The 20,803-nt window shown below is 62.4% G+C and overlaps 1 protein-coding gene across 3 annotated transcripts in view; it reads left to right on the forward strand.

Annotated features, from left to right (window-relative positions):
- Window positions 1-20,803, forward strand: part of rictora (RPTOR independent companion of MTOR, complex 2 a) — a 373,719-nt gene that overhangs the window by 283,361 nt on the left and 69,555 nt on the right. For all 3 annotated transcript variants that reach the window (XM_068029133.1, XM_068029132.1, XM_068029135.1), the window contains one exon: window positions 378-470. In XM_068029133.1, the coding sequence (XP_067885234.1) occupies window positions 378-470 (93 nt within the window). The remainder of the gene's footprint in view (window positions 1-377; window positions 471-20,803) is intronic.

A 20,803-nucleotide genomic window follows, 5' to 3' on the forward strand; every position in this document is an offset into this window, starting at 1 on the left:
TTTCTGTTTTAATTTCAGATTTGCAGCATCTGCAGTATTTTGCTTTTAGGCTGCAGTACATTTTTAATTTTAATAATCAGCATTTTTAGGAGTAGGTCTGCACTGTGGAATCAGAATTAACGTCTTGGAGACAGACATTTAGAGAGAGTTTTACTCTGTATCTAACCTGTGCTGTACCTTCCCTGTGAGTGTTTGATGCGACAGTGTAGAGGGAGCTTTACTCTGTACCTGACCTGTGCTGTACCTGCCCTGTGAGTGTTTGATGGGACAGTGCAGAGGGAGTTTTACCTTGTATCTAACCTGTTCTGTACTTGCCCTGAGCATGTTTGATGGGATAAGAGGGAATGTTTGAGAATGATGGTGGTTTTTGTTCACAGAGCATTGTTCCAGACCTGAGCTACACTGTGCGTTCGCCAGCGTTGGATAAATGGGATGGTATAAAGCAGCTGAAGGCAGCACTCTGGGCCTTGGTATGATTGTTTTCTTTTCCAAATCTCTACCGTCTACAGTAGATGTTGTCTCTTGCTAGTGACTATTCTTTATGCACAGATAATGCTCACCCATGTGACCACATGTGAGTGTTCTCACTTGAAAGTGCACATCACAGCGTAATGGGGATCCTGAGTACTGGGGCCAATCTTAGCATATCTACGCCCACACTGGCTGACCACAGCTAACTGCACAGAATAGGGTCAACCTGGATCCTTTCTGGTCAGCATGACTCGTTGGATAATCCTCCTGAGCCATGTCACAACAGGGTGTCACTTTGGAGAAAATAACTCGTACCCCTGTGATAGAGCTGTGAGAGCACAGCGGGCATGCGGTTTGTGATGACTTGTACTTTTCTTCCTATTTTGCTTTTGGAGCAGGGTTGTCCAACCTTTTCACGGGGTGCCACATTACAATTTTTGTCGTGCATAGGGAGCCGGTGAGACAATTTCAGAAAGATAAAGGCATTAAAAATGTATCTTACTATTAATCAAAACCAACAAATGTGCATTTTTGTGAAGAAATTTTAAATGAGATTAATTTATTGACTTACTTTCTCATCACTATGTTGGACACTGATTTAGTAAGATACCTGGCATTTTTTTAACCTGCACAAGCAGTCAATGTTTGCCCACAAACTTCTTGTAGCGTTGCGGAGTATTCCAGACAGATGTCGATTTGTCCGGAGTGATCTTGATCACTCTCTGTCCCCCCTCCTTCCTCCCTCCCCCTCTCTCACTCTCTCTCTCTCTCTGCGCCTCCCTTTCTCTCTCTCTCTCTCTCTCTCTCTCTGCCTGCCTCCCTCTCTCTCTGCCTGCCTCCCTCTCTCTCTGCCTGCCTCCCTCTCTCTCTGCCTGCCTCCCTCGCTCTCTGCCTGCCTCCCTCGCTCTCTGCCTGCCTCCCTCGCTCTCTGCCTGCCTCCCTCGCTCTCTGCCTGCCTCCCTCGCTCTCTGCCTGCCTCCCTCTCTCTCTGCCTGCCTCCCTCTCTCTCTGCCTGCCTCCCTCTCTCTCTGCCTGCCTCCCTCTCTCTCTGCCTGCCTCCCTCTCTCTCTGCCTGCCTCCCTCTCTCTCTGCCTGCCTCCCTCTCTCTCTGCCTGCCTCCCTCTCTCTCTGCCTGCCTCCCTCTCTCTCTGCCTGCCTCCCTCTCTCTCTGCCTGCCTCCCTCTCTCTCTGCCTGCCTCCCTCTCTCTCTGCCTGCCTCCCTCTCTCTCTGCCTGCCTCCCTCTCTCTCTGCCTGCCTCCCTCTCTCTCTGCCTGCCTCCCTCTCTCTCTGCCTGCCTCCCTCTCTCTCTGCCTGCCTCCCTCTCTCTCTGCCTGCCTCCCGCTCTCTCTGCCTGCCTCCCGCTCTCTCTCTCTCTCTGCCTGCCTCCCGCTCTCTCTCTCTCTCTGCCTGCCTCCCGCTCTCTCTCTCTCTCTGCCTGCCTCCCTCTCTCTCTCTCTGCCTGCCTCCCGCTCTCTCTCTCTCTCTGCCTGCCTCCCTCTCTCTCTCTCTGCCTGCCTCCCTCTCTCTCTCTCTGCCTGCCTCCCTCTCTCTCTCTCTGCCTGCCTCCCTCTCTCTCTCTCTGCCTGCCTCCCTCTCTCTCTCTCTGCCTGCCTCCCTCTCTCTCTCTCTGCCTGCCTCCCTCTCTCTCTGGTCCCTCCCCTCCCCTCCCTACCCCCCCCCACTCCCTCCCTCCCCTCAACTCCCCCTTCCCCACCCCCCTTCCATCCTCCAACACCCCCCCCCCCCCCTCTCCCCAATCTCTGATCCCTTCCCTCCCTCTCTCTTTCTGTCCGTGTCTCTCTCTCTCTGGTCTGGACCCTTCCCTCCCTCTCTCTCTCTCTGGTCTGGACCCTTCCCTCCCTCTCTCTCTCTCTGGTCTGGACCCTTCCCTCCCTCTCTCTCTCTCTGGTCTGGACCCTTCCCTCCCTCTCTCTTTCTGTCCGTGTCTCTCTCTCTCACTCTCTGGTCTGGTCCCTTCCTTCCCTCCCTCTCTCTCTCTGGTCCCTCGCGCTGTCTCTCTGTCCCTGTCTCTCCAAGAGTCAAAGAGTTTTGCAGCACAGAAATAGGCCCTTCAACCCATCGTGTCTGTGCCGGCCATCAAGCACCTATCTATTCTAATCCCATTTTCCAGCACTTGGCCCATAGCCTTGTATGCTATGGCGTTTCAAGTGCTCATCTAAATACTACTTAAATGTTGTGAGAGTTCCTGCCTCTACCACCTCTTCAGGCAGTGTATTCCAGATTCCAAACACCTTCTGGGTGAAACTTTCTTTCCTCAAATCCCCTCTAAACCTCCTGCCCCTTACCTTAAATCTATGCCCCCTGGTTATTGACTCCTCCGCTAAGGAAAAAAGTTTCTTCCTATCTAACCTATCAATGCCCCTCAATTTTGTATACCTCAATCAGGTCCCCCCTCAGCCATCTCTGCTCTAAGCAAAACAACCCTCGCCTATCCAGTATCTCTTCATAGCTGAAATGCTCCAGCCCAGGCAACATCCTGGTGAATCTCCTCTGCACCCTCTCCACTGCAATCACATCCTTCCCATAGTGTGGTGACCAGAACTGTACACAGTACTCCAGCTGTGGCCGAACTAGCGTTTTTTACAGCTCCATTATAACCTCCCTGCTCTTATATTCTATGCCTCAGCTAATAAAGTATCCCATATGCCTTCCTAACCACCTTATCTACCTGTGCTGCTGCCTTCAGTGATCTCTAGACAACTACACCAAGGTCCCTCTGATTCCTAGGCTCCTACCATCCATTGTATATTCCCTTGCCTTGTTAGTCCTCCCAAAATGCATCACCTCACACTTCTCAGGATTAAATTCCATTTGCCACTGCTCCACCCATCTTACCAGCCCAACTATATCGTCCTGTAATCTAAAGCTATCCTCCTCACTATTTATGACTCCACCAATTTTTGTGTCATCCGCGAACTTACTGATCATACCTCCTATATTCACGTCCAAATCATTAATATACACGAAAAACAGCAAGGGTCCCAGCACCGATCGCTGCAGTACACCACTTGTCACAGGCTTCCACTCGCAAAAACAACCCTCGACCATCACCCTCTGCCTCTTGCCACTAAGCCAATTTTGGATCCAATTTTCCCTGGATCCCATGGGTTCTTACCTTCTTAACCAATCTCCCATGTGGGACCTTATCAAAAGCCTTACTGAAGTCCATGTAGACTACATCAACTGCTTTACCCTCATCTACACATCTAGTCACCTCCTTGAAAAGTTCAATCAAATTTGTGAGACACGATCTCCCTCTGACGATGCCATGCTGACTATCTCTGATTATTCTCTGCCTCTCCAAGTGGTGAATAATCCCATCCCTCAAATTTTTCCAGTAGTTTCCCTACCACTGATGTTAGACTCACTGGCCTGTAATTATCTGGTTTATCCCTGCTACCCTTCTTGAATAATGGTACCACATTCGCTGTCCTCCAGTCCTCTGGTACATCTCCTGTGGCCAGAGAGGATTTGAAAATTTGTGTCAGAGCCCCTGCTATCTCCTCCCTTGCCTCACATAACAGCCTGGGATACATCTCATCTGGGCCTGGGGATTTATCCACTTTTAAGCCCACTAAGACAGCTAATACCTCCTCCCTTTCTATGCTAATTTGTTCATGTATATCACAATCCCGCTCCCTGATCTCTACGCCTACAACGTCCTTCGCCATACTGAACACAGATGAAAAGTAATCATTTAAAACCTCACCTATGTCCTCCAGCTCCCCACACAGATTACCACTTTGGTCCCTAATGGGTCCTACTCTTTCCCTGGTTATCCTCTTTCCGTTAATATACTTATAAAACGCCTTGGGATTTTCCTTTATCTTGCCCACCAGTATTTTTATGTCCCCTCTTCGCTCTCCTAATTACTTTTTTATGTACCCCCCCCCCCTCTCGTCTCTCTCTCTGTCCCTGTCTCTCGCGCGCTCTCTCTGTCCCTGTCTCTCGCGCGCTCTCTCTGTCCCTGTCTCGCGCGCTCTCTCTGTCCCTGTCTCGCGCGCTCTCTCTGTCCCTGTCTCTCGCGCTCTCTCTGTCCCTGTCTCTCGCGCTCTCTCTGTCCCTGTCTCTCGCGCTCTCTCTGTCCCTGTCTCTCGCGCTCTCTCTGTCCCTGTCTCTCGCGCTCTCTCTCTCGCGCTCTCTCTGTCCCTGTCTCTCGCGCTCTCTCTGTCCCTGTCTCTCGCGCTCTCTCTGTCCCTGTCTCTCGCGCTCTCTCTGTCCCTGTCTCTCGCGCTCTCTCTCTGTCCCTGTCTCTCGCGCTCTCTCTCTGTCCCTGTCTCTCGCGCTCTCTCTCTCTCCCTGTCTCTCGCGCTCTCTCTCTCTCCCTGTCTCTCGCGCTCTCTCTCTCTCCCTGTCTCTCGCGCTCGCTCTCTGTCCCTGTCTCGGGCGCTCGCTCTCTGTCCCTGTCTCGGGCGCTCGCTCTCTGTCCCTGTCTCGGGCGCTCGCTCTCTGTCCCTGTCTCGGGCGCTCGCTCTCTGTCCCTGTCTCGGGCGCTCGCTCTCTGTCCCTGTCTCGGGCGCTCGCTCTCTGTCCCTGTCTCGGGCGCTCGCTCTCTGTCCCTGTCTCGGGCGCTCGCTCTCTGTCCCTGTCTCGGGCGCTCGCTCTCTGTCCCTGTCTCGGGCGCTCGCTCTCTGTCCCTGTCTCGGGCGCTCGCTCTCTGTCCCTGTCTCGGGCGCTCGCTCTCTGTCCCTGTCTCGGGCGCTCGCTCTCTGTCCCTGTCTCGGGCGCTCGCTCTCTGTCCCTGACTCTCGCGCTCGCTCTCTGTCCCTGACTCTCGCGCTCTCTCTCTCTGTCCCTGTCTCTCGCGCTCTCTCTCTCTGTCCCTGTCTCTCGCGCTCTCTCTCTCTGTCCCTGTCTCTCGCGCTCTCTCTCTCTGTCCCTGTCTCTCGCGCTCTCTCTCTCTGTCCCTGTCTCTCGCGCTCTCTCTCTCTGTCCCTGTCGCTCGCGCTCTGTCCCTGTCTCTCGCGCTCTGTCCCTGTCTCTCGCGCTCGCGCTCTGTCCCTGTCTCTCGCGCTCGCGCTCTGTCCCTGTCTCTCGCGCTCTGTCCCTGTCTCTCGCGCTCGCGCTCTGTCCCTGTCTCTCGCGCTCGCTCTCTGTCCCTGTCTCTCGCGCTCGCGCTCTGTCCCTGTCTCTCGCGCTCGCTCTCTGTCCCTGTCTCTCGCTCTCTGTCCCTGTCTCTCGCTCTCTGTCCCTGTCTCTCGCTCTCTGTCCCTGTCTCTCGCTCTCTGTCCCTGTCTCTCGCTCTCTGTCCCTGTCTCTCGCTCTCTGTCCCTGTCTCTCGCTCTCTGTCCCTGTCTCTCGCGCTCTCTCTCTCTGTCCCTGTCTCTCGCGCTCTCGCTCTCTGTCCCTGTCTCTCGCGCTCTCGCTCTCTGTCCCTGTCTCTCGCGCTCTCGCGCTCTGTCCCTGTCTCTCGCGCTCGCGCTCTGTCCCTGTCTCTCGCGCTCGCGCTCTGTCCCTGTCTCTCGCGCTCGCGCTCTGTCCCTGTCTCTCGCGCTCTGTCCCTGTCTCTCGCGCTCGCTCTCTGTCCCTGTCTCTCGCGCTCGCGCTCTGTCCCTGTCTCTCGCGCTCGCGCTCTGTCCCTGTCTCTCGCGCTCGCGCTCTGTCCCTGTCTCTCGCGCTCGCGCTCTGTCCCTGTCTCTCGCGCTCGCGCTCTGTCCCTGTCTCTCGCGCTCGCGCTCTGTCCCTGTCTCTCGCGCTCGCGCTCTGTCCCTGTCTCTCGCGCTCGCGCTCTGTCCCTGTCTCTCGCGCTCGCGCTCTGTCCCTGTCTCTCGCGCTCTGTCCCTGTCTCTCGCGCTCTGTCCCTGTCTCTCGCGCTCGCTCTCTGTCCCTGTCTCTCGCTCTCGCGCTCGCTCTCTGTCCCTGTCTCTCGCTCTCGCGCTCGCTCTCTGTCCCTGTCTCTCGCTCTCTGTCCCTGTCTCTCGCTCTCTGTCCCTGTCTCTCGCTCTCTGTCCCTGTCTCTCGCTCTCTGTCCCTGTCTCTCGCTCTCTGTCCCTGTCTCTCGCGCTCTCTGTCCCTGTCTCTCGCGCTCTCTGTCCCTGTCTCTCGCGCTCTCTGTCCCTGTCTCTCGCGCTCTCTCTCTCTGTCTCTCGCGCTCTCGCTCTCTGTCCCTGTCTCTCGCGCTCTGTCCCTGTCTCTCGCGCTCGCGCTCTGTCCCTGTCTCTCGCGCTCTGTCCCTGTCTCTCGCGCTCTGTCCCTGTCTCTCGCGCTCTGTCCCTGTCTCTCGCGCTCTGTCCCTGTCTCTCGCGCTCTGTCCCTGTCTCTCGCGCTCTGTCCCTGTCTCTCGCGCTCTGTCCCTGTCTCTCGCGCTCTGTCCCTGTCTCTCGCGCTCTGTCCCTGTCTCTCGCGCTCTGTCCCTGTCTCTCGCGCTCTGTCCCTGTCTCTCGCGCTCTGTCCCTGTCTCTCGCGCTCTGTCCCTGTCTCTCGCGCTCTGTCCCTGTCTCTCGCGCTCTGTCCCTGTCTCTCGCGCTCTGTCCCTGTCTCTCGCGCTCTGTCCCTGTCTCTCGCGCTCTGTCCCTGTCTCTCGCGCTCTGTCCCTGTCTCTCGCGCTCTGTCCCTGTCTCTCGCGCTCTGTCCCTGTCTCTCGCGCTCTGTCCCTGTCTCTCGCGCTCTGTCCCTGTCTCTCGCGCTCTGTCCCTGTCTCTCGCGCTCTGTCCCTGTCTCTCGCGCTCTGTCCCTGTCTCTCGCGCTCTGTCCCTGTCTCTCGCGCTCTGTCCCTGTCTCTCGCGCTCTGTCCCTGTCTCTCGCGCTCTGTCCCTGTCTCTCGCGCTCTGTCCCTGTCTCTCGCGCTCTGTCCCTGTCTCTCGCGCTCTGTCCCTGTCTCTCGCGCTCTGTCCCTGTCTCTCGCGCTCTGTCCCTGTCTCTCGCGCTCTGTCCCTGTCTCTCGCGCTCTGTCCCTGTCTCTCGCGCTCTGTCCCTGTCTCTCGCGCTCTGTCCCTGTCTCTCGCGCTCTGTCCCTGTCTCTCGCGCTCTGTCCCTGTCTCTCGCGCTCGCGCTCTGTCCCTGTCTCTCGCGCTCTGTCCCTGTCTCTCGCGCTCGCGCTCTGTCCCTGTCTCTCGCGCTCTGTCCCTGTCGCTCGCGCTCTGTCCCTGTCGCTCGCGCTCTGTCCCTGTCTCTCGCGCTCTGTCCCTGTCTCTCGCGCTCTGTCCCTGTCTCTCGCGCTCTGTCCCTGTCTCTCGCGCTCTGTCCCTGTCTCTCGCGCTCTGTCCCTGTCTCTCGCGCTCTGTCCCTGTCTCTCGCGCTCTGTCCCTGTCTCTCGCGCTCTGTCCCTGTCTCTCGCGCTCTGTCCCTGTCTCTCGCGCTCTGTCCCTGTCTCTCGCGCTCTGTCCCTGTCTCTCGCGCTCTGTCCCTGTCTCTCGCGCTCTGTCCCTGTCTCTCGCGCTCTGTCCCTGTCTCTCGCGCTCTGTCCCTGTCTCTCGCGCTCTGTCCCTGTCTCTCGCGCTCTGTCCCTGTCTCTCGCGCTCTGTCCCTGTCTCTCGCGCTCTGTCCCTGTCTCTCGCGCTCTGTCCCTGTCTCTCGCGCTCTGTCCCTGTCTCTCGCGCTCTGTCCCTGTCTCTCGCGCTCTGTCCCTGTCTCTCGCGCTCTGTCCCTGTCTCTCGCGCTCTGTCCCTGTCTCTCGCGCTCTGTCCCTGTCTCTCGCGCTCTGTCCCTGTCTCTCGCGCTCTGTCCCTGTCTCTCGCGCTCTGTCCCTGTCTCTCGCGCTCTGTCCCTGTCTCTCGCGCTCTGTCCCTGTCTCTCGCGCTCTGTCCCTGTCTCTCGCGCTCTGTCCCTGTCTCTCGCGCTCTGTCCCTGTCTCTCGCGCTCTGTCCCTGTCTCTCGCGCTCTGTCCCTGTCTCTCGCGCTCTGTCCCTGTCTCTCGCGCTCTGTCCCTGTCTCTCGCGCTCTGTCCCTGTCTCTCGCGCTCTGTCCCTGTCTCTCGCGCTCTGTCCCTGTCTCTCGCGCTCTGTCCCTGTCTCTCGCGCTCTGTCCCTGTCTCTCGCGCTCTGTCCCTGTCTCTCGCGCTCTGTCCCTGTCTCTCGCGCTCTGTCCCTGTCTCTCGCGCTCTGTCCCTGTCTCTCGCGCTCTGTCCCTGTCGCTCGCGCTCTGTCCCTGTCGCTCGCGCTCTGTCCCTGTCGCTCGCGCTCTGTCCCTGTCGCTCGCGCTCTGTCCCTGTCGCTCGCGCTCTGTCCCTGTCGCTCGCGCTCTGTCCCTGTCGCTCGCGCTCTGTCCCTGTCGCTCGCGCTCTGTCCCTGTCGCTCGCGCTCTGTCCCTGTCGCTCGCGCTCTGTCCCTGTCGCTCGCGCTCTGTCCCTGTCGCTCGCGCTCTGTCCCTGTCGCTCGCGCTCTGTCCCTGTCGCTCGCGCTCTGTCCCTGTCGCTCGCGCTCTGTCCCTGTCGCTCGCGCTCTGTCCCTGTCTCTCGCGCTCTGTCCCTGTCTCTCGCGCTCGCTCTCTGTCCCTGTCTCTCGCGCTCGCTCTCTGTCCCTGTCTCTCGCGCTCGCTCTCTGTCCCTGTCTCTCGCGCTCGCTCTCTGACCCTGTCTCGCTCTGGCCCTGACCCTGTCTCGCGCTCTGGCCCTGACCCTGTCTCTCGCGCTCTCTCTCTGTCCCTGTCTCTCGCGCTCTCTCTCTGTCCCTGTCTCTCGCGCTTTCTCTCTGTCCCTGTCTCATGCTCTCTCTCTCTCTCTCTCTCTCTCTCTCTCATATTCTGGTCCCTCCTCCCTCCCTGCCTCCCTTCCCCAACCTCTCCCTCCCCCCCTTCCCCACCCTCTCCCCCTTCCCCACCCTCTCCCCCGCTCTCTCTCTCTCTGGTCCCTTCCCTCCCTCTCTCTCTCTCTGGTCCCTTCCCTCTCTCTCTCTCTCTCTCTCTGGTCCCTTCCCTCTCTCTCTCTCTCTCTCTCTGGTCCCTTCCCTCTCTCTCTCTCTCTCTCTGGTCCCTTCCCTCTCTCTCTCTCTCTCTGGTCCCTTCCCTCTCTCTCTCTCTCTCTGGTCCCTTCCCTCTCTCTCTCTCTGGTCCCTTCCCTCTCTCTCTCTCTCTCTGGTCCCTTCCCTCCCCCCCTCTCTCTCTGGTCCCTTCCCTCCCCCCCTCTCTCTCTTTCTCTCTCTCTCTCTTTCTCTCTCTCTCTCTTTCTCTCTCTCTCTCTCTCTGGTCCCCTCCCCCCCTCTCTCTCTCTCTCACTCTCTGGTCCCTTCCCCCCCTCTCTCTCTCTGGTCCCTTCCCTCTCTCTCTCTCTCTCTCTCTCTCTGGTCCCTTCCCTCCCTCTCTCTCTCTCTCTCCCTTTTTCTGGTCCCTTCCCTCCCTCTCTCTCTCTCTCTCTCCCTCTTTCTGGTCCCTTCCCTCCCTCTCTCTCTCCCTCTTTCTGGTCCCTTCCCTCCCTCTCTCTCTCTCTCTCTCTCTCTGCTCCCTTCCCTCCCTCTCTCTTTCTGTCTGTGTGTCTCTCTCTCACTCTCTGGTCTGGTCCCTTCCCTCCCTCCCTCCCTCTCTCTCTCTCTGGTCCCTCCCCCTCTCGCGCTCTCTCTCTGTCCCTGACTCTCGCGCTCTCTCTCTGTCCCTGACTCTCGCGCTCTCTCTCTGTCCCTGACTCTCGCGCTCGATCTCTGTCCCTGTCTCTCGCGCTCGCTCTCTGTCCCTGTCTCTCGCGCTCGCTCTCTGTCCCTGTCTCTCGCGCTCTCTCTCTGTCCCTGTCTCTCGCGCTCGCTCTCTGTCCCTGTCTCTCGCGCTCGCTCTCTGTCCCTGTCTCTCGCGCTCGCTCTCTGTCCCTGTCTCTCGCGCTCGCTCTCTGTCCCTGTCTCTCGCGCTCGCTCTCTGTCCCTGTCTCTCGCGCTCGCTCTCTGTCCCTGTCTCTCGCGCTCGCTCTCTGTCCCTGTCTCTCGCGCTCGCTCTCTGTCCCTGTCTCTCGCGCTCGCTCTCTGTCCCTGTCTCTCGCGCTAGCTCTCTGTCCCTGTCTCTCGCGCTAGCTCTCTGTCCCTGTCTCTCGCGCTCGCTCTCTGTCCCTGTCTCTCGCGCTCGCTCTCTGTCCCTGTCTCTCGCGCTCGCTCTCTGTCCCTGTCTCTCGCGCTCGCTCTCTGTCCCTGTCTCTCGCGCTCGCTCTCTGTCCCTGTCTCTCGCGCTCGCTCTCTGTCCCTGTCTCTCGCGCTCGCTCTCTGTCCCTGTCTCTCGCGCTCGCGCTCTGTCCCTGTCTCTCGCGCTCGCGCTCTGTCCCTGTCTCGCTCTCTCTCTCGCTCTGTCCCTCTCTCTCTCTCTCTCTCTCTCGCTCTGTCCCTCTCTCTCTCTCTCTCTCTCTCTCGCTCTGTCCCTCTCTCTCTCTCTCTCGCTCTGTCCCTCTCGCTCTGTCCCTGTCTCTCGCTCTCTCGCTCTGTCCCTGTCTCTCGCGCTCTCTCTCTGTCCCTGTCTCTCGCGCTCTCTCTGTCCCTGTCTCTCGCGCTCTCTCTGTCCCTGTCTCTCGCGCTCTCTCTGTCCCTGTCTCTCGCGCTCTCTCTGTCCCTGTCTCTCGCGCTCTCTCTGTCCCTGTCTCTCGCGCTCTCTCTGTCCCTGTCTCTCGCGCTCTCTCTGTCCCTGTCTCTCGCGCTCTCTCTGTCCCTGTCTCTCGCGCTCTCTCTGTCCCTGTCTCTCGCGCTCTCTCTGTCCCTGTCTCTCGCGCTCTCTCTGTCCCTGTCTCTCGCGCTCTCTCTGTCCCTGTCTCTCGCGCTCTCTCTGTCCCTGTCTCTCGCGCTCTCTCTGTCCCTGTCTCTCGCGCTCTCTCTGTCCCTGTCTCTCGCGCTCTCTCTGTCCCTGTCTCTCGCGCTCTCTCTGTCCCTGTCTCTCGCGCTCTCTCTGTCCCTGTCTCTCGCGCTCTCTCTGTCCCTGTCTCTCGCGCTCTCTCTGTCCCTGTCTCTCGCGCTCTCTCTGTCCCTGTCTCTCGCGCTCTCTCTGTCCCTGTCTCTCGCGCTCTCTCTGTCCCTGTCTCTCGCGCTCTCTCTCTCTCCCTGTCTCTCGCGCTCTCTCTCTCTCCCTGTCTCTCGCGCTCTCTCTCTCTCCCTGTCTCTCGCGCTCTCTCTCTCTCCCTGTCTCTCGCGCTCTCTCTCTCTCCCTGTCTCTCGCGCTCTCTCTCTCCCTGTCTCGCGCGCGCTCTCTCTCTCTGTCCCTGTCTCGGGCGCTCGCTCTCTGTCCCTGTCTCGGGCGCTCGCTCTCTGTCCCTGTCTCGGGCGCTCGCTCTCTGTCCCTGTCTCGGGCGCTCGCTCTCTGTCCCTGTCTCGGGCGCACGCTCTCTGTCCCTGTCTCGGGCGCTCGCTCTCTGTCCCTGTCTCGGGCGCTCGCTCTCTGTCCCTGTCTCGGGCGCTCGCTCTCTGTCCCTGTCTCGGGCGCTCGCTCTCTGTCCCTGTCTCGGGCGCTCGCTCTCTGTCCCTGTCTCGGGCGCTCGCTCTCTGTCCCTGTCTCGGGCGCTCGCTCTCTGTCCCTGTCTCGGGCGCTCGCTCTCTGTCCCTGTCTCGGGCGCTCGCTCTCTGTCCCTGTCTCGGGCGCTCGCTCTCTGTCCCTGTCTCGGGCGCTCGCTCTCTGTCCCTGTCTCGGGCGCTCGCTCTCTGTCCCTGTCTCGGGCGCTCGCTCTCTGTCCCTGTCTCGGGCGCTCGCTCTCTGTCCCTGTCTCGGGCGCTCGCTCTCTGTCCCTGTCTCGGGCGCTCGCTCTCTGTCCCTGTCTCGGGCGCTCGCTCTCTGTCCCTGTCTCGGGCGCTCGCTCTCTGTCCCTGTCTCGGGCGCTCGCTCTCTGTCCCTGTCTCGGGCGCTCGCTCTCTGTCCCTGTCTCGGGCGCTCGCTCTCTGTCCCTGTCTCGGGCGCTCGCTCTCTGTCCCTGTCTCGGGCGCTCGCTCTCTGTCCCTGTCTCGGGCGCTCGCTCTCTGTCCCTGTCCCTGTCTCGGGCGCTCGCTCTCTGTCCCTGTCCCTGTCTCGGGCGCTCGCTCTCTGTCCCTGTCCCTGTCTCGGGCGCTCGCTCTCTGTCCCTGTCCCTGTCTCGGGCGCTCGCTCTCTGTCCCTGTCCCTGTCTCGGGCGCTCGCTCTCTGTCCCTGTCCCTGTCTCGGGCGCTCGCTCTCTGTCCCTGACTCTCGCGCTCTCTCTCTCTGTCCCTGTCTCTCGCGCTCTCTCTCTCTGTCCCTGTCTCTCGCGCTCTCTCTCTCTGTCCCTGTCTCTCGCGCTCTCTCTCTCTGTCCCTGTCTCTCGCGCTCTCTCTCTCTGTCCCTGTCTCTCGCGCTCTCTCTCTCTGTCCCTGTCTCTCGCGCTCTCTCTCTCTGTCCCTGTCTCTCGCGCTCTCTCTCTCTGTCCCTGTCTCTCGCGCTCTCTCTCTCTGTCCCTGTCTCTCGCGCTCTCTCTCTCTGTCCCTGTCTCTCGCGCTCTCTCTCTCTGTCCCTGTCTCTCGCGCTCGCGCTCTGTCCCTGTCTCTCGCGCTCAGCGCTCTGTCCCTGTCTCTCGCGCTCGCGCTCTGTCCCTGTCTCTCGCGCTCGCGCTCTGTCCCTGTCTCTCGCGCTCGCGCTCTGTCCCTGTCTCTCGCGCTCGCGCTCTGTCCCTGTCTCTCGCGCTCGCGCTCTGTCCCTGTCTCTCGCGCTCGCGCTCTGTCCCTGTCTCTCGCGCTCGCGCTCTGTCCCTGTCTCTCGCGCTCGCGCTCTGTCCCTGTCTCTCGCGCTCGCGCTCTGTCCCTGTCTCTCGCGCTCGCGCTCTGTCCCTGTCTCTCGCGCTCGCGCTCTGTCCCTGTCTCTCGCGCTCGCGCTCTGTCCCTGTCTCTCGCGCTCGCTCTCTGTCCCTGTCTCTCGCTCTCTGTCCCTGTCTCTCGCTCTCTGTCCCTGTCTCGCGCTCTCTGTCCCTGTCTCTCGCGCTCTCTGTCCCTGTCTCTCGCGCTCTCTGTCCCTGTCTCTCGCGCTCTCTCTCTCTGTCCCTGTCTCTCGCGCTCTCTCTCTCTGTCCCTGTCTCTCGCGCTCTCGCGCTCTGTCCCTGTCTCTCGCGCTCTCGCGCTCTGTCCCTGTCTCTCGCGCTCTCGCGCTCTGTCCCTGTCTCTCGCGCTCTCGCGCTCTGTCCCTGTCGCTCGCGCTCTGTCCCTGTCTCTCGCGCTCTGTCCCTGTCGCTCGCGCTCGCTCTCTGTCCCTGTCTCTCGCTCTCTGTCCCTGTCTCTCGCTCTCTGTCCCTGTCTCTCGCTCTCTGTCCCTGTCTCTCGCGCTCTCTGTCCCTGTCTCTCGCGCTCTCTGTCCCTGTCTCTCGCGCTCTCTGTCCCTGTCTCTCGCGCTCTCTGTCCCTGTCTCTCGCGCTCTCTGTCCCTGTCTCTCGCGCTCTCTGTCCCTGTCTCTCGCGCTCTCTGTCCCTGTCTCTCGCGCTCTCTGTCCCTGTCTCTCGCGCTCTCTGTCCCTGTCTCTCGCGCTCTCTGTCCCTGTCTCTCGCGCTCTCTGTCCCTGTCTCTCGCGCTCTCTGTCCCTGTCTCTCGCGCGCGCTCTCTGTCCCTGTCTCTCGCGCTCTCTCTCTGTCCCTGTCTCTCGCGCTCTCTCTCTGTCCCTGTCTCTCGCGCTCTCGCTCTCTGTCTCTCGCGCTCTCGCTCTCTGTCCCTGTCTCTCGCGCTCTGTCCCTGTCTCTCGCGCTCTCTCTCTCTGTCTCTCGCGCTCTCGCTCTCTGTCCCTGTCTCTCGCGCTCTGTCCCTGTCTCTCGCGCTCGCGCTCTGTCCCTGTCTCTCGCGCTCTGTCCCTGTCTCTCGCGCTCTGTCCCTGTCTCTCGCGCTCTGTCCCTGTCTCTCGCGCTCTGTCCCTGTCTCTCGCGCTCTGTCCCTGTCTCTCGCGCTCTGTCCCTGTCTCTCGCGCTCTGTCCCTGTCTCTCGCGCTCTGTCCCTGTCTCTCGCGCTCTGTCCCTGTCTCTCGCGCTCTGTCCCTGTCTCTCGCGCTCTGTCCCTGTCTCTCGCGCTCTGTCCCTGTCTCTCGCGCTCTGTCCCTGTCTCTCGCGCTCGCGCTCTGTCCCTGTCTCTCGCGCTCGCGCTCTGTCCCTGTCTCTCGCGCTCGCGCTCTGTCCCTGTCTCTCGCGCTCGCTCTCTGTCCCTGTCTCTCGCGCTCGCTCTCTGTCCCTGTCTCTCGCGCTCGCTCTCTGTCCCTGTCTCTCGCGCTCGTTCTCTGTCCCTGTCTCTCGCGCTCGCTCTCTGTCCCTGTCTCTCGCGCTCGCTCTCTGTCCCTGTCTCTCGCGCTCGCTCTCTGTCCCTGTCTCTCGCGCGCGCTCTCTGTCCCTGTCTCTCGCGCGCGCTCTCTGTCCCTGTCTCTCGCGCGCGCTCTCTGTCCCTGTCTCTCGCGCGCGCTCTCTGTCCCTGTCTCTCGCGCGCGCTCTCTGTCCCTGTCTCTCGCGCGCGCTCTCTGTCCCTGTCTCTCGCGCTCGCTCTCTGTCCCTGTCTCTCGCGCGCGCTCTCTGTCCCTGTCTCGGGCGCTCGCTCTCTGTCCCTGTCTCGGGCGCTCGCTCTCTGTCCCTGTCTCGGGCGCTCGCTCTCTGTCCCTGTCTCGGGCGCTCGCTCTCTGTCCCTGTCTCGGGCGCTCGCTCTCTGTCCCTGTCTCGGGCGCTCGCTCTCTGTCCCTGTCTCGGGCGCTCGCTCTCTGTCCCTGTCTCGGGCGCTCGCTCTCTGTCCCTGTCTCGGGCGCTCGCTCTCTGTCCCTGTCTCGGGCGCTCGCTCTCTGTCCCTGTCTCGGGCGCTCGCTCTCTGTCCCTGTCTCGGGCGCTCGCTCTCTGTCCCTGTCTCGGGCGCTCGCTCTCTGTCCCTGTCTCGGGCGCTCGCTCTCTGTCCCTGTCTCGGGCGCTCGCTCTCTGTCCCTGTCTCGGGCGCTCGCTCTCTGTCCCTGTCTCGGGCGCTCGCTCTCTGTCCCTGTCTCGGGCGCTCGCTCTCTGTCCCTGTCTCGGGCGCTCGCTCTCTGTCCCTGTCTCGGGCGCTCGCTCTCTGTCCCTGTCTCGGGCGCTCGCTCTCTGTCCCTGTCTCGGGCGCTCGCTCTCTGTCCCTGTCTCGGGCGCTCGCTCTCTGTCCCTGTCTCGGGCGCTCGCTCTCTGTCCCTGTCTCGGGCGCTCGCTCTCTGTCCCTGTCTCGGGCGCTCGCTCTCTGTCCCTGTCTCGGGCGCTCGCTCTCTGTCCCTGTCTCGGGCGCTCGCTCTCTGTCCCTGTCTCGGGCGCTCGCTCTCTGTCCCTGTCTCGGGCGCTCGCTCTCTGTCCCTGTCTCGGGCGCTCGCTCTCTGTCCCTGTCTCGGGCGCTCGCTCTCTGTCCCTGTCTCGGGCGCTCGCTCTCTGTCCCTGTCTCGGGCGCTCGCTCTCTGTCCCTGTCTCGGGCGCTCGCTCTCTGTCCCTGTCTCGGGCGCTCGCTCTCTGTCCCTGTCTCGGGCGCTCGCTCTCTGTCCCTGTCTCGGGCGCTCGCTCTCTGTCCCTGTCTCGGGCGCTCGCTCTCTGTCCCTGTCTCGGGCGCTCGCTCTCTGTCCCTGTCTCGGGCGCTCGCTCTCTGTCCCTGTCTCGGGCGCTCGCTCTCTGTCCCTGTCTCGGGCGCTCGCTCTCTGTCCCTGTCTCGGGCGCTCGCTCTCTGTCCCTGTCTCGGGCGCTCGCTCTCTGTCCCTGTCTCGGGCGCTCGCTCTCTGTCCCTGTCTCGCGCTCGCTCTCTGTCCCTGGTCCTCTGTCCTGTCCGGGCGCTCGCTCTCTGTCCCTGTCTCTCGGCGCTCGCTCTCTGTCCCTGTCTCGCGCTCTCTCTCTGTCCCTGTCTCTCGCGCTCGCTCTCTGTCCCTGTCTCTCGCGCTCCTCTGTCCCTGTCTCTCGCGCTCTCTCTCTGTCCCTGTCTCTCGCGCTCTCTCTCTGTCCCTGTCTCTCGCGCTCTCTCTCTCTGTCCCTGTCTCTCGCGCTCTCTCTCTCTGTCCCTGTCTCTCGCGCTCTCTCTCTCTGTCCCTGTCTCTCGCGCTCTCTCTCTCTGTCCCTGTCTCTCGCGCTCTCTCTCTCTGTCCCTGTCTCTCGCGCTCGCGCTCTGTCCCTGTCTCTCGCGCTCGCGCTCTGTCCCTGTCTCTCGCGCTCGCTCTGTCCCTGTCTCTCGCGCTCGCTCTGTCCTGTCTCTCGCGCTTCGCGCTCTGTCCCTGTCTCTCGCGCTCGCGCTCTGTCCCTGTCTCTCGCGCTCGCTCTCTGTCCCTGTCTCTCGCGCTCGCGCTCTGTCCCTGTCTCTCGCGCTCTGTCCCTGTCTCTCGCGCTCGCTCTCTGTCCCTGTCTCTCGCGCTCGCTCTCTGTCCCGTGTCTCTCGGCTGGCTCTGTCTGTCTCTCGGTGTGTGTCTCGGGCATGTCTGTCTCGCGCTCGCTCTCACGCGCTCTGTCCCTGTCTCTCGCGCTCGCTCTCTGTCCCTGTCTCTCGCGCTCGCTCTCTGTCCCTGTCTCTCGCGCTCGCTCTCTGTCCCTGTCTCTCGCGCTCTGTCCCTGTCTCTCGCGCTCTGTCCCTGTCTCTCGCGCTCTGTCCCTGTCTCTCGCGCTCTGTCCCTGTCTCTCGCGCTCTGTCCCTGTCTCTCGCGCTCTGTCCCTGTCTCTCGCGCTCTGTCCCTGTCTCTCGCGCTCTGTCCCTGTCTCTCGCGCTCTGTCCCTGTCTCTCGCGCTCTGTCCCTGTCTCTCGCGCTCTGTCCCTGTCTCTCGCGCTCTGTCCCTGTCTCTCGCGCTCTGTCCCTGTCTCTCGCGCTCTGTCCCTGTCTCTCGCGCTCTGTCCCTGTCTCTCGCGCTCTGTCCCTGTCTCTCGCGCTCTGTCCCTGTCTCTCGCGCTCTGTCCCTGTCTCTCGCGCTCTGTCCCTGTCTCTCGCGCTCTGTCCCTGTCTCTCGCGCTCTGTCCCTGTCTCTCGCGCTCTGTCCCTGTCTCTCGCGCTCTGTCCCTGTCTCTCGCGCTCTGTCCCTGTCTCTCGCGCTCTGTCCCTGTCTCTCGCGCTCTGTCCCTGTCTCTCGCGCTCTGTCCCTGTCTCTCGCGCTCTGTCCCTGTCTCTCGCGCTCTGTCCCTGTCTCTCGCGCTCTGTCCCTGTCTCTCGCGCTCTGTCCCTGTCTCTCGCGCTCTGTCCCTGTCTCTCGCGCTCTGTCCCTGTCTCTCGCGCTCTGTCCCTGTCTCTCGCGCTCTGTCCCTGTCTCTCGCGCTCTGTCCCTGTCTCTCGCGCTCTCTGTCCCTGTCTCTCGCGCTCTGTCCCTGTCTCTCGCGCTCGCGCTCTGTCCCTGTCTCTCGCGCTCGCGCTCTGTCCCTGTCTCTCGCGCTCGCGCTCTGTCCCTGTCTCTCGCGCTCGCGCTCTGTCCCTGTCTCTCTCGCGCTCGCGCTCTGTCCCTGTCTCTCGCGCTCGCGCTCTGTCCCTGTCTCTCGCGCTCGCGCTCTGTCCCTGTCTCTCGCGCTCGCGCTCTGTCCCTGTCTCTCGCGCTCGCGCTCTGTCCCTGTCTCTCGCGCTCGCGCTCTGTCCCTGTCTCTCGCGCTCGCGCTCTGTCCCTGTCTCTCGCGCTCGCGCTCTGTCCCTGTCTCTCGCGCTCGCTCTCTGTCCCTGTCTCTCGCTCTCTGTCCCTGTCTCTCGCTCTCTGTCCCTGTCTCGCGCTCTCTGTCCCTGTCTCTCGCGCTCTCTGTCCCTGTCTCTCGCGCTCTCTGTCCCTGTCTCTCGCGCTCTCTCTCTCTGTCCCTGTCTCTCGCGCTCTCTCTCTCTGTCCCTGTCTCTCGCGCTCTCGCGCTCTGTCCCTGTCTCTCGCGCTCTCGCGCTCTGTCCCTGTCTCTCGCGCTCTCGCGCTCTGTCCCTGTCTCTCGCGCTCTGTCCCTGTCTCTCGCGCTCTGTCCCTGTCGCTCGCGCTCTGTCCCTGTCGCTCGCGCTCGCTCTCTGTCCCTGTCTCTCGCTCTCTGTCCCTGTCTCTCGCTCTCTGTCCCTGTCTCTCGCGCTCTCTGTCCCTGTCTCTCGCGCTCTCTGTCCCTGTCTCTCGCGCTCTCTGTCCCTGTCTCTCGCGCTCTCTGTCCCTGTCTCTCGCGCTCTCTGTCCCTGTCTCTCGCGCTCTCTGTCCCTGTCTCTCGCGCTCTCTGTCCCTGTCTCTCGCGCTCTCTGTCCCTGTCTCTCGCGCTCTCTGTCCCTGTCTCTCGCGCTCTCTGTCCCTGTCTCTCGCGCTCTCTGTCCCTGTCTCTCGCGCGCGCTCTCTGTCCCTGTCTCTCGCGCTCTCTCTCTGTCCCTGTCTCTCGCGCTCTCTCTCTGTCCCTGTCTCTCGCGCTCTCTCTCTGTCCCTGTCTCTCGCGCTCTCTCTCTCTGTCTCTCGCGCTCTCGCTCTCTGTCCCTGTCTCTCGCGCTCTGTCCCTGTCTCTCGCGCTCTCTCTCTCTGTCTCTCGCGCTCTCGCTCTCTGTCCCTGTCTCTCGCGCTCTGTCCCTGTCTCTCGCGCTCGCGCTCTGTCCCTGTCTCTCGCGCTCTGTCCCTGTCTCTCGCGCTCTGTCCCTGTCTCTCGCGCTCTGTCCCTGTCTCTCGCGCTCTGTCCCTGTCTCTCGCGCTCTGTCCCTGTCTCTCGCGCTCTGTCCCTGTCTCTCGCGCTCTGTCCCTGTCTCTCGCGCTCTGTCCCTGTCTCTCGCGCTCTGTCCCTGTCTCTCGCGCTCTGTCCCTGTCTCTCGCGCTCTGTCCCTGTCTCTCGCGCTCTGTCCCTGTCTCTCGCGCTCGCGCTCTGTCCCTGTCTCTCGCGCTCGCGCTCTGTCCCTGTCTCTCGCGCTCGCTCTCTGTCCCTGTCTCTCGCGCTCGCTCTCTGTCCCTGTCTCTCGCGCTCGCTCTCTGTCCCTGTCTCTCGCGCTCGTTCTCTGTCCCTGTCTCTCGCGCTCGCTCTCTGTCCCTGTCTCTCGCGCTCGCTCTCTGTCCCTGTCTCTCGCGCTCGCTCTCTGTCCCTGTCTCTCGCGCGCGCTCTCTGTCCCTGTCTCTCGCGCGCGCTCTCTGTCCCTGTCTCTCGCGCGCGCTCTCTGTCCCTGTCTCTCGCGCGCGCTCTCTGTCCCTGTCTCTCGCGCGCGCTCTCTGTCCCTGTCTCTCGCGCGCGCTCTCTGTCCCTGTCTCTCGCGCGCGCTCTCTGTCCCTGTCTCTCGCGCGCGCTCTCTGTCCCTGTCTCGGGCGCTCGCTCTCTGTCCCTGTCTCGGCGCGCTCGCTCTCTGTCCCTGTCTCGGGCGCTCGCTCTCTGTCCCTGTCTCGGGCGCTCGCTCTCTGTCCCTGTCTCGGGCGCTCGCTCTCTGTCCCTGTCTCGGGCGCTCGCTCTCTGTCCCTGTCTCGGGCGCTCGCTCTCTGTCCCTGTCTCGGGCGCTCGCTCTCTGTCCCTGTCTCGGGCGCTCGCTCTCTGTCCCTGTCTCGGGCGCTCGCTCTCTGTCCCTGTCTCGGGCGCTCGCTCTCTGTCCCTGTCTCGGGCGCTCGCTCTCTGTCCCCTGTCTCGGGCGCTCGCTCTCTGTCCCTGTCTCGGGCGCTCGCTCTCTGTCCTGTCTCGGGCGCTCGCTCTCTGTCCCTGTCTCGGGCGCTCGCTCTCTGTCCCCTGTCTCGGGCGCTCGCTCTCTGTCCCTGTCTCGGGCGCTCGCCTCTCTGTCCCTGTCTCGGGCGCTCGCTCTCTGTCCCTGTCTCGGGCGCTCGCTCTCTGTCCCTGTCTCGGGCGCTCGCTCTCTGTCCCTGTCTCGGGCGCTCGCTCTCTGTCCCTGTCTCGGGCGCTCGCTCTCTGTCCCTGTCTCGGGCGCTCGCTCTCTGTCCCTGTCTCGGGCGCTCGCTCTCTGTCCCTGTCTCGGGCGCTCGCTCTCTGTCCCTGTCTCGGGCGCTCGCTCTCTGTCCCTGTCTCGGGCGCTCGCTCTCTGTCCCTGTCTCGGGCGCTCGCTCTCTGTCCCTGTCTCGGGCGCTCGCTCTCTGTCCCTGTCTCGGGCGCTCGCTCTCTGTCCCTGTCTCGGGCGCTCGCTCTCTGTCCCTGTCTCGGGCGCTCGCTCTCTGTCCCTGTCTCGGGCGCTCGCTCTCTGTCCCTGTCTCGGGCGCTCGCTCTCTGTCCCTGTCTCGGGCGCTCGCTCTCTGTCCCTGTCTCGGGCGCTCGCTCTCTGTCCCTGTCTCGGGCGCTCGCTCTCTGTCCCTGTCTCGGGCGCTCGCTCTCTGTCCCTGTCTCGGGCGCTCGCTCTCTGTCCCTGTCTCGGGCGCTCGCTCTCTGTCCCTGTCTCGGGCGCTCGCTCTCTGTCCCTGTCTCGGGCGCTCGCTCTCTGTCCCTGTCTCGGGCGCTCGCTCTCTGTCCCTGTCTCGGGCGCTCGCTCTCTGTCCCTGTCTCGGGCGCTCGCTCTCTGTCCCTGTCTCGGGCGCTCGCTCTCTGTCCCTGTCTCGGGCGCTCGCTCTCTGTCCCTGTCTCGGGCGCTCGCTCTCTGTCCCTGTCT

Source organism: Heterodontus francisci, chromosome 4 (assembly GCF_036365525.1).
Source record: "Heterodontus francisci isolate sHetFra1 chromosome 4, sHetFra1.hap1, whole genome shotgun sequence".
Classification (NCBI taxonomy): Eukaryota; Metazoa; Chordata; class Chondrichthyes; order Heterodontiformes; family Heterodontidae; genus Heterodontus; species Heterodontus francisci.